The sequence below is a fragment of a genome, assembly GCF_019968955.1.
Source record: "MAG: Porospora cf. gigantea A chromosome Unknown PgA_NODE_928_length_9471_cov_342.808, whole genome shotgun sequence".
Lineage (NCBI taxonomy): Eukaryota > Apicomplexa > Conoidasida > Eugregarinorida > Porosporidae > Porospora > Porospora cf. gigantea A.
In genome coordinates, this window is record NW_027151971.1 from 1 (window position 1) to 9471 (window position 9471).

At 54.5% G+C, this 9471-nt stretch overlaps 7 protein-coding genes across 12 annotated transcripts; 5 read left to right on the forward strand and 2 right to left on the reverse strand.

The window, feature by feature from the left end:
• Nucleotides 1–294: 294 nt before the first annotated feature.
• On the forward strand, nt 295–2382 carry KVP18_000376 (uncharacterized protein; the record flags this gene model as incomplete). Of its 2 annotated transcripts, none has more annotated exons than XM_067956345.1 (1): nt 295–2382. In XM_067956345.1, one exon carries the CDS (start codon nt 295–297, stop codon nt 2380–2382), a length of 2088 nt encoding a protein of 695 aa, XP_067805722.1. The 2 variants fall into 2 exon arrangements, with proteins under 2 accessions (XP_067805722.1, XP_067805723.1); XM_067956346.1 differs by having other exon boundaries at nt 460–2382.
• A 63-nt stretch (nt 2383–2445) lies between these two features.
• On the forward strand, nt 2446–3045 carry KVP18_000377 (uncharacterized protein; the record flags this gene model as incomplete). The annotated part of the gene is made up of 1 exon (XM_067956361.1): nt 2446–3045. One exon carries the CDS (start codon nt 2446–2448, stop codon nt 3043–3045), a length of 600 nt encoding a protein of 199 aa, XP_067805724.1.
• Nucleotides 3046–3320: 275 nt separating this feature from the next.
• KVP18_000374 (uncharacterized protein) lies at nt 3321–3893 on the forward strand (the record flags this gene model as incomplete). Of its 2 annotated transcripts, XM_067956305.1 has the most annotated exons (2): nt 3321–3592; nt 3620–3893. In XM_067956305.1, 2 exons carry the CDS (start codon nt 3321–3323, stop codon nt 3891–3893), a joined length of 546 nt encoding a protein of 181 aa, XP_067805719.1. The 2 variants fall into 2 exon arrangements, with proteins under 2 accessions (XP_067805719.1, XP_067805720.1); XM_067956306.1 differs by lacking the exon at nt 3321–3592 and having other exon boundaries at nt 3654–3893.
• Nucleotides 3894–3935: 42 nt separating this feature from the next.
• On the forward strand, nt 3936–4613 carry KVP18_000375 (uncharacterized protein; the record flags this gene model as incomplete). The annotated part of the gene is made up of 1 exon (XM_067956324.1): nt 3936–4613. One exon carries the CDS (start codon nt 3936–3938, stop codon nt 4611–4613), a length of 678 nt encoding a protein of 225 aa, XP_067805721.1.
• A 23-nt stretch (nt 4614–4636) lies between these two features.
• Nucleotides 4637–5446, forward strand: KVP18_000378 (uncharacterized protein; the record flags this gene model as incomplete). 2 transcript variants are annotated; one of them, XM_067956373.1, is made up of 1 exon in its annotated part: nt 4637–5446. In XM_067956373.1, one exon carries the CDS (start codon nt 4637–4639, stop codon nt 5444–5446), a length of 810 nt encoding a protein of 269 aa, XP_067805725.1. The 2 variants fall into 2 exon arrangements, with proteins under 2 accessions (XP_067805725.1, XP_067805726.1); XM_067956374.1 differs by having other exon boundaries at nt 4649–5446.
• Nucleotides 5447–5475: 29 nt separating this feature from the next.
• KVP18_000379 (uncharacterized protein) lies at nt 5476–7390 on the reverse strand (the record flags this gene model as incomplete). Of its 2 annotated transcripts, XM_067956397.1 has the most annotated exons (8): nt 5476–5827; nt 5854–6107; nt 6136–6202; nt 6231–6349; nt 6376–6691; nt 6720–6851; nt 6880–7150; nt 7177–7390. In XM_067956397.1, 8 exons carry the CDS (start codon nt 7388–7390, stop codon nt 5476–5478), a joined length of 1725 nt encoding a protein of 574 aa, XP_067805728.1. The 2 variants fall into 2 exon arrangements, with proteins under 2 accessions (XP_067805728.1, XP_067805727.1); XM_067956396.1 differs by lacking the exons at nt 5476–5827; nt 5854–6107; nt 6136–6202; ... (2 more) ...; nt 6720–6851; nt 7177–7390 and having other exon boundaries at nt 6876–7118.
• Nucleotides 7391–7560: 170 nt separating this feature from the next.
• Nucleotides 7561–9175, reverse strand: KVP18_000380 (uncharacterized protein; the record flags this gene model as incomplete). 2 transcript variants are annotated; one of them, XM_067956404.1, is made up of 2 exons in its annotated part: nt 7561–9079; nt 9117–9175. In XM_067956404.1, 2 exons carry the CDS (start codon nt 9173–9175, stop codon nt 7561–7563), a joined length of 1578 nt encoding a protein of 525 aa, XP_067805729.1. The 2 variants fall into 2 exon arrangements, with proteins under 2 accessions (XP_067805729.1, XP_067805730.1); XM_067956405.1 differs by lacking the exon at nt 9117–9175 and having other exon boundaries at nt 7561–8925.
• Nucleotides 9176–9471: the final 296 nt, after the last annotated feature.

Genomic DNA, 9471 nt, shown 5'->3' on the forward strand with positions numbered 1-9471 from the left:
CTTCGCGGGCTTTGACGTCAGCAGCATTTACAATGATCTCATCAAAGATCTTATACAGGCCAGGCACGATATCTATTACCTCAAGACGCATCCGGGTCCCGTCCCAAACCCAATACGGCTGCTGTTCCAGTTGGAGCGACCCCACGTACGCATCAGGCCGTTTCAGGACGTGATCCAGCTGGGTAAGTTTCTGATATCGTTGCTCAATGGACTTCGGGGCCATCGGACAATTATAGCTATTAAACGATGAATTTATAAAAAGGTTAATGATGACCAGTGATAATTGTCATATTGATGCCATCATCCTCTACGAGTGTTGTTTCCTCTCAAGAAATCGATAAGGAATCGCCAAGCAGTACGACGGACCCCGAACATCCCGGAGAAGCGACTCGCAATGCGACGAGCACCGGGTTGCTGCGGGTCATAGGCACCGGGAGTGCAGGGTTATCACCTCCTTCCATGGCTGCCGGCAGTTCTTGGCCTGCGCTGCCCAAGGAAGTCATGGGTATCGACAGCCGTTTTTTCCGCGAGCCCCAGATCGTAACTGACGATCAGACGTGCGACGAGTACCTTGATAACTTCAGAGACATCTGCTCTAAAAACGGGTGGTGTCCCGGCACGACGAAGTCACGCAAGGCTCGCCGAGTGGTCGCAGGCAGCCTTCTTGGCATCAGCCTCGTGGGGCTGCCTTGGCTGACCCGAAGCTACAAGCGAGTGGGTGTAGGTGAAATCGCCTTCGTCACTGATCGGGAGAGGAGGGCCCATATTCTGTTTCCTGGGCAGCACTTTCGGCTGGATCCTTATAGCGGCCGCATCTCAGCCTTCAGCCTCACCGAAGATTACGTCACCTTCGGCAGCCGAGTTCATATCGTGCGTGTGCATCCCGGCGAATATGTGGTTGCAAAGTTTAACGACCAGTACACATTGCTGCAGCCTGGTAAGAACCATTGCGTGGGGGTACACGTATTCGATGATCCCACCTTTGAGTTCATCAGTCGAGCCCAGCAGACTGATGCCGCTATTCTCGCCGGCCCAGTGAATATCATCACCGTGCCACCCGGAAGCCTAGCACGTGTGCTCATCCGGAACAAGCCCTACATCCTATTCGAGGGCCAGCACCAAATCACCTCGGGGGACCTCATGTTCCACGACAATACCAAGGAGTTGCAGCAGTATGCCAACAAGGACGGCTCCGTAGGTTTCGGCCGCTTACAGGACACCTTCGTCTTCCATTCCATTGCAAAGATATACTTAAGACCCGGAGAGGTACGCGGCTTGTCCATCAACCAGAGGGCCGTGTTTCTGAATGACCCGGGCGACTACTGGTTCTACTCTGATCAGGTTGAGATGACGGGACCCATTACTTGGGACACGCGCTTCACTCGTTTCTCCAGTCTCCTGCGCGTGTACATCCAGGAGGACCATGTAGGTATCGTGCAGAAGGCGGATGGCACTGTGGAACTCCTGCAGAATGGGTGCCATATAGTCCCTATGCCCACACGATTCATCACCTCGCTGCCGTTGACACTGCAGTTTCGCGATGTACAAGACGTCAAAGGCATCACCAGAGACCCGATGGAAGTAGTTTTCAGATACACCTTTGCCTACAGGATAGTGGATCCGGCCCGAGGATACTTGGTAGGATTCAACGCCGAGACGCAAGATTCGAACGTGGAGGTGGCGGGTGTCATCGACAGGGCCGTGGGATCGTGCGCCAACCAAGCCCTTATTCAAATCCTGCGAAGCGTATCCTACACCGAGACCGCGTCGCTGGACTTCGCCCGTGCATCAAACGATGAGAACGCCGCTGCCTCACTGATCGGTCGGCTGGTACAGACTCTGCGGAACACCTTCGGCGTGGAGTTCGTCGTGAATGAGTTCCAGCTGCGAAGCGTGGAGCTGATGGATGTGTCTCGGCGGGGAGACCTCTTCAGCCAGGCGTACGATGCCGCCAAAGCTAGGCAGCTCATAGAGAAACAGCGGGTGGAAGCCCTGGCAGCCATGGCCAAGCACGAAATAGAGGTCACCAAGCGGCAAAAGGAAACACTTGCAGAGATAAAGCGTCTCGAGCTCGACAAGCAGCGCCTCACGATCGAAAGGCAAAACATGGAACTGGAGACCTCAGCGCGTCTCGACCGAGAAAAGATGGAATCGCACGCTAGAGCTGCCCGCATCCTAGCTATCGCCGAGGCTGAGGCGCAGGCCGTGAGAATGAAGGCGGAGGCCGAGGGTTTTGCACGCAAAGAGTTTCCCGACCATACGAAGGTGGAACTGGCACGTATCGCATCGCAACTCTTCAAGGAATCGAACTTGTCCATCGTGGATTCTCAGTCTGGAAGTCTTGGGCTGCTGCTTCAAAGCTTGACGAAGAACATGGCCTGATATGTATATGATAATATTTTCTCTGTACACAATAGACTACTGAGATTCACATAATTTCTCTAAATGCGACTGGTTTGCAGGGAGATGTCTGGGCGTCTCTCCCGACATCCAGAGCTACTCCGACCTCCAGAGCTGCTCGCGGTACTCGTCGGCAGTCTTCAGATCGCGGAGACGGAGGAGCGGCAGGCAGCCTTTGCTGCGAAGGGACGTTCGTTCGCGTTCCAGCGTGATTTGAAGCGACTTTCGACTCCGAAATTGAGGAGGCCAGTTATTGAGGCCACTCCTACGAGGAATGGCTGGGATACGTTGTTTCCTTGCGGGGTATGCTTGGGAAACAAGGCACTCGGTGCGGGATTCAAGCTACTGGGGATCTTTTGGGCGGAGTATCTTCGCGGATTAAATTGCTACGACCAGAGCCATAGCCTTTATGAACTTGCCGGAGCGCTGACCGCCGCCGCAATTCATGTAGCTCTGGGAGGCAGTTACCACGGTAGGTTGAGTGGCACCACTCTCCTTCTGGTGGGCGTCGCCGCCTTGGCTGTGGCCGGGGTGGCTCCGACACTGTACCCACGGTTTTCACGCAAAGATTTACTAACGCTTGCGTTCTTTACTGGATTCGTAAAGGTTTATATCGTTTGTTGGGCGTTGTTTCGTGTTTGTTAATTGTCACCTGACTGAGTTTGGATCATTGACCATAGGAACTGCGTCTTGGTAAGCCCACAGAGGAAAAGTGACGCACGAATTGTGACAATCAACAGCAATACAATCGCGCAATCCGTAAGGTTAGGGCCTCATCTTTTTTGGAAGAATTTCCGTGCCTGATCCTAAGTCTTCACAGATTTCGCCTTCAAACGCATGCGTGCCAGGGATGGTTCTACAGGAGTCGAACGGCGGACGAGCCTCGTCACATTGACGCTCCATTTGGTGAATTCTCTGGCATGTCCTTGCCGTGGGCACTCCGTTGGATGCAGTGCACCCACGACTTCTGGGGGAGGTGGCATGAGGAGCCTGTTGAGATCGTCAGTTCGATCGCTGAGACCACTGTGAAGGGGGATCCCTATGAATCCTGCAGCAAGTGTTCAGCCCAGAGCCCTGGTTTGGAAGTGAGGGAGTCGACTCTACCCGGAGCAGGCCTCGGACTTTTCACCACCCGCCTCTACAAGGATACAGACCACATTTGTACGTACTCTGGAACCGTGCTAAGTCTGAAGTAGGAGACAGGGGAGACCGTAAGCAGACAATTCTTGCTAACCACTGACAAACGCTACGTCATGGGCGGGTTTGGACTGAATCATCACGTGGACGCCAAAGACCACCCAGAGGTACTGGCTCGGTACATCAACGACAACCGTCCAGACTTACGGAACTGTCGGATGATGAAGGACGTAGATTTAATGCAGGCAAAGGTAGTAGCCATCCAAGACATTCCCCCCAATACCGAACTGTTTGCTTCGTACGGCAAGAGATACTGGCGAGCGACTGGGGCGCCGTGGGAGCCCCTTAGCCACTGAAGGCATCTTTCTACGAAACGTGTACATCATTGTTTTGGCACCATGCCACCTAACCATCTCGTAACCCTCACACCAGGTCTTCTAGACCTGGCACGAATGCTGGGAGACGAACGAGCGACGTGTACTGATCGCGTGCTGCTTCTCCAAAGCGCGTCAACCACCGAGTACCACCTAAAATCGCTCCTTCGGGCCCCCGAAGCCCATAACATGGAGCTCGAATTGGCCCTCAAGTCGCTGGTTCTGAATATGATCAACGTCGGGTTGCGGCTAACCCTCGACGGCAGTGCACAGTACGGGCATTCAGTTCGATCTCTTGTTCGAGACAAGGCATTGAACTCGCCAGAGATCAACGAAAGGCTCAACGTGCTGGAGCTCGTTCTCAGCACAGATCCAGTCTGCAAGGTGGACCAGGTGTCGCCCCAGTTCGGCGACGATGAGGTGGCCTTCGTTGAGGAGATGTTTCGCGTATCTCGGCACAAATGCCGCACTCTGCAGCCTGCGACGCCCGTAGCAACCGGCAGTCAGTGGAATCAGGTGCCCTCCTTGAAGGAACCTTTGTCGCCCCGACAGCTCACAAGGTCACTGGCAGAATGTCGCTCTACACCAGAGCGCCTAACAGCGCGAGTGCCTTCCTACAACAGCTACGATCTCGTGGACAAGTTGGTTTGGGGAGGTACCATCCGATATTCTTTGGGTGTACACAAAAGGATGATACATTAAATATGATGCCTCATAAGTAATTCATGTATTGCAAAATGCATCTGGTGCCGCTACTGTGCTTGCCGCTGATGGCAGCTGATGTCGAGGTCATCGATTTGAAAGATCCCGTGTTTAATAGACTGGGTGACGATTCGGACTTCATTCCCACAGAAGAGGCCTTTGGCTGCCTATGGAAGGACGCCCCTCCTGCTGAGAGTGCACCACACATTATGCTAAACGTCGACGCCCTCCAGCCATTCTTCCCTCGTGGGGTGGACTTCACTTCGTTGGACCCGACCAACCTCCTGGGCTACCCATCGGAGGAGACTATCCGACTGGCAACCGAAAAGCTCGAAGGAACCTCAAGGTTGATCCTGGAGTTCAATGCTGCACTTGACTCGGTGTCACTGGCGCTTGAGAGTCTTCCAGTCCCCCATAAACTATACACAGCGTTAGCTCCATGTTTCAAAGAGGCCTTGATTGACGTGCAAACTGTCACGTTGCAACCTGGCAACCTTGAAATCGGGAGTGCCGGACTCCGCAGACTTTTGACAGCCGCTCTGCGGATGCAACCCATGAAGAGCATGACAAGAAAGCACCTAGAGGACGACGAGGCCTTCCTAAGGGCCGCGCTGATGGTCACCAGCGCAGGCGCCGTCCTGTCGCCGCATGCGTTCCACGGGATCGCCGCCGAGCGGCTGCTCGCGGCCAAAGCTGACCTGGGAAGGCTGGCGGCCAAGCAAAGAGGCTGGAGCGCCTCAACCATCGTGTGTGCCGTGGTGGAAGGACTGGCGCTGGCGTGCCTAGTCCTATTCATGCTCGATGGTTGTCGTCGTTGGAAACTGCAGGCCTAGCGCGCCTTGCAATGTCGTGGCTTATCTCGTCACGACAACTGCGCTGATACAGCGAGAACAGGTACGTCGTGTAGGGGAAAGCCATTCTGAAGAATACCTGCCTCAGTGCGTACAAACGGTAGCACAACATGTAGAACACCATCCCCGTGTCCGCCCAGGCCAAATAGTATAATCCGACCTTCTGCATTACCGCTGAGGGGATGACTCACTCGGGTCGAGGCTGGTGGACCCAAAGCCGCCATCAGGGCTGCTGTCATCAGGTCAACAAAAAAACTGGGCCACAGTGATTTCCCAATGGGACAGGCGGGGCAGGAAACGTCGAGGAAGGCGCGTTGGGACGCAATTAAACCCACTGCCAGCTGCAGTAACTGTGGGGGTATGCTGTGTGTCACATTACTATCGCTCACCTTCCTGGAATGGTAAAGATAACCACCTGTCTGACAGCAGATGTCGCCTTAGCGAGCATGTGTTCAACATGCGCGATACGCTGCTGCGACCTCGACAGGCGAAAACAGGATAAGATTGCGGCCGAAATCACAGTCCATACCCACAAGAACTGGAGTAGGTTGTTGAAGTGGCGCTTGGATTCTGGTGAGAGGCTGGCGACGATTGAAGAAGCGTGGAAACTGATCAGCGCGTTGACGGCACACTCGAATAAAAACTAGGTCAAAGCCACGTCTCAGACCTACGTTCTTAACGACCAGCAGCCCGCGAAAGAGTCCCACAGAGTGAGAAATGTGCGACGCGTAGCAGTGCCTGCCTCCCCACTCGTACTGTGGCTCACCTCATCCAGTACCAGAAATGCGCTTCCATATCGAGGTTCACGAAGCGCATAGTAAATCTCGAGACTGGTGGCATCGTCACCACAGGAAATGTGACACTGGGGACTCGTACTAGAGAAATCTGTGTGAATGACACGCAAGCCTCACATTCGGCGACACCCACTCCGCATTGCGTAGGTGGTCCCACCAGCTGTGGAGGGCGTCCCTAGCTCGGCGGCGCTTGGGTGGCACGGGACCTGGGAGGCAGTCACATAAGGTACTCTGCGACCGCAAGCAAATCTGGAAGCAGTGGTTCAGTTCCAGGGTGTCCCTGGAGACGGGCGCGGAGGCTGCACACCCGAAGGGCTTAAAGCTTTCTCCGAAGGGCCAGTCGGGCGACAAGAGCTGGAAAGTTCCACCCGAATAATTGACTCTGGCTGTGAGCTCGTCCAGGGTGCTGTGGGCCGAGACTACACTCCCCGGACTGAGTGATTGAAGGCTCAGGTGCTTACGAGCCGGTGCCCGTGCGCGTTTTGAGGCGTTTGCAGTCGTGGCTGTTCCGAACGCGACGTTCCACGGACGGAAACACCACCCTCTCCCATTCTTCCACCTTCTTGTGCCCGCTCATTACAAGCGAAATGTCTCTGGTGATGCGGTGCTCTCACGACTCACGCCAAGTAACCGGATACGTCGTTTTCCAGGGCGCGATCCAAGTTCCAAATGACCAAACCGGTGGACAAATGAGAGCACAGCCCCACAAACACGATGACGAAGATTTGGGCATTGGAGTTCCAGTCGAAGTGACTGTGGAAGTCGTCGTTCAGGTTGATGTTGTAGACGCATACCAGAACGGAGACATACAGACTGAGAAGCATCGTTATGGGGACGATGGGTTTGAATCCCGACAGCATGAACACTACGAACAGCAGTGTGTGAAGGGGGCCTGTCTGAAGTCGAACGGCCACCCACAGTACGCGTCATCAGACCACATGAACCAGTATCCAGTCATGACGTAGAGAATGAGCAGCCATAAGAGGGTAGCAGCGTCTATCCAGCTCTGTGAGCGGAAGAAACCACTGGAAACGCAGATCATTATGAGGCAGGTGTTCCGCAGTGCCGCCATCAAAGAGGTCGATCTGTGGCTAGGGGGGGCTTCCCGACTCACGGATAGACGATGGAACATAACACGTCATGAACCGTCAGCGCGACGGTTACGAACGTCATTATGTTGCGCCCATCATAGTGAAAGCTATGCTTCCAGGAATCCATCAGTCATAATGGTGACGATTTGTTGAATTGTGCGCCACTTCGAGCAACAAACCACGGACATTGCGTATCTCCTTATGTTCACACTCAGTCACATGATTGCAGACACAGCGAGCTGACATTGGAAAAATACAGACCAGGTGCGACGTCATCTTTCTGGAAGTCACTCATATGTGGCGTCAAAAGACCTGATACACGAGGGCTGTGGGCAACGATGGGATCTCCGAAGTAAGGGTCAGTAGCTGGATTCGCTTCGGGAGCCGACTGTGTGCCTGGAGCGACAGGCGCTGCTGGTCCCTTGGGTAGGGTGTCGGCAGGATCCTGCAACGGATTCGCTGTGCTCAATGCGCAGAGCGGCGCCGATTCAAATAATTCCAGCGGTGTATCCACCCAAGCGTCCGGACAGCTGGCTTCGAAGGGTCGAGTTGAGGTGCTCGCCCAAAGCTTCTCTGAATAGCCAGAGCCCCAGACGTCTTGTCCTATGTACTCTCCTGTGGTCGCGTAATAGTCTACTGTTCCACAGGGATCCGTTTGAAAAAAAAGGCCTCCTTGCAGCTGGTCCGTAGGTGACCAGGGTTCCAAGCTAAGTGGAGGCGGCACAGGGTCGCATCTCTGGCGCTTCCTCCTGTCGTCGAACGCTTCGTCGTCCGTGATAACGACCTCCATTCCGTCGGAGTCGTCAAACCGACATGTGTGGGACTCCCTTATGAACTTTGCGTTCCTACGCCAAACCTCCTTCTCCTTCTCAGGCAGCCGGTCCCAGATAGCCCTCACGCCAGCCGACACTCCCGTGGCCTTTCGGTACTCATTTCGGAAGTGTTGGTAGGCGTTAGGCCATCCGCGCCCGAGCGGCTTCTCCTGCCTTGTCTCGACGCCTCGCCGGTCAGAACTCCCTTTGTGACGAACAGGACGTCGGTTTTCGCAGAGCGAGTTGGGGTCGGGCGCTTGCGGCTTCGGTTGGAATCGTTTTCGGTTTATCAGCTTGGGTGCTGTGGGGTCTTGATCCTCCTCCTCTACGTCTACCCAGTAGGAGTTCTGATAGCCCAAGCAGATCTCATCGCCAATCTGAATCGCCTTTGTGGCTTGGAGGAAACACCGAGTCCGTCCGAGCTGTCGATCGTACCACGTATAGTTCTTTGTGTTGTTGCCCGCGAGGCCAAGTTGCCGGCTGGCGTCATTGGCGAAGGAGGCGCCACCGTGATACGTCCGTGGTTGCTTGATTCCATCAATGCAGGTGCATTGACTCGATACAGAAACGACATGCGACGCCTGTCTCTTGTTGCGTAATCGTTTTGCAGCGTCGTAGCTGACTACATGCCCGACATACTCGGTCACGCGATCACCTCGTTTAAAGTCCCTCTGGGCGAAAAGACCGAATCCTGCGTTACCCTCAAGTTTTGACGGCTCCACGGAGACTCCGTCATTTATGGTGGCTATCGTCAAAAGCCACATGGGATACCGTTTTAAGATCTCCTCAGTGGCAACCCGAGTCTCCTGAAGGGCTCGCCGTCGTCTCCTAGACGTGCCCTGCTCAACTGGGTCCAGCCAGGTAGGACACTGATGGAGGTCCGGCTCGCCATACTCTCGCCGGCGATATCTCGCTTCTCTGAAAGCATGATGAAAACGCGACTTTCATATCCCACTCTAGTTTCCGCCTGATCAATCGTTCAAACTCTGCGCTGCGCCTATCTATAGAGGGCATGCTACGAATTTCTGTTTTCTAAGGCCTGGCACGAGAATTGGCTAAGAATCTAATGAAAAAGACGGAAAGCAATCGGACACGCTGCTCTTGTGCTTGTCCGCGTGCTCCTCTAGGATCTTGACGCTTGAGGTACACATAAAGTTCCTGACTCGAAGCGGAGCCTGATCCTCACCTGAGACACTTGCCACAAACAATGCTTAGCTCTTTGTCTTTGTTCTTCAAAGTAGAGTTCCCGCCGCTTTTGCCTTTCTCTCTGGCGGCAGCACGTTTTCTGTCAACTTCCCTCTGGTTGCCTC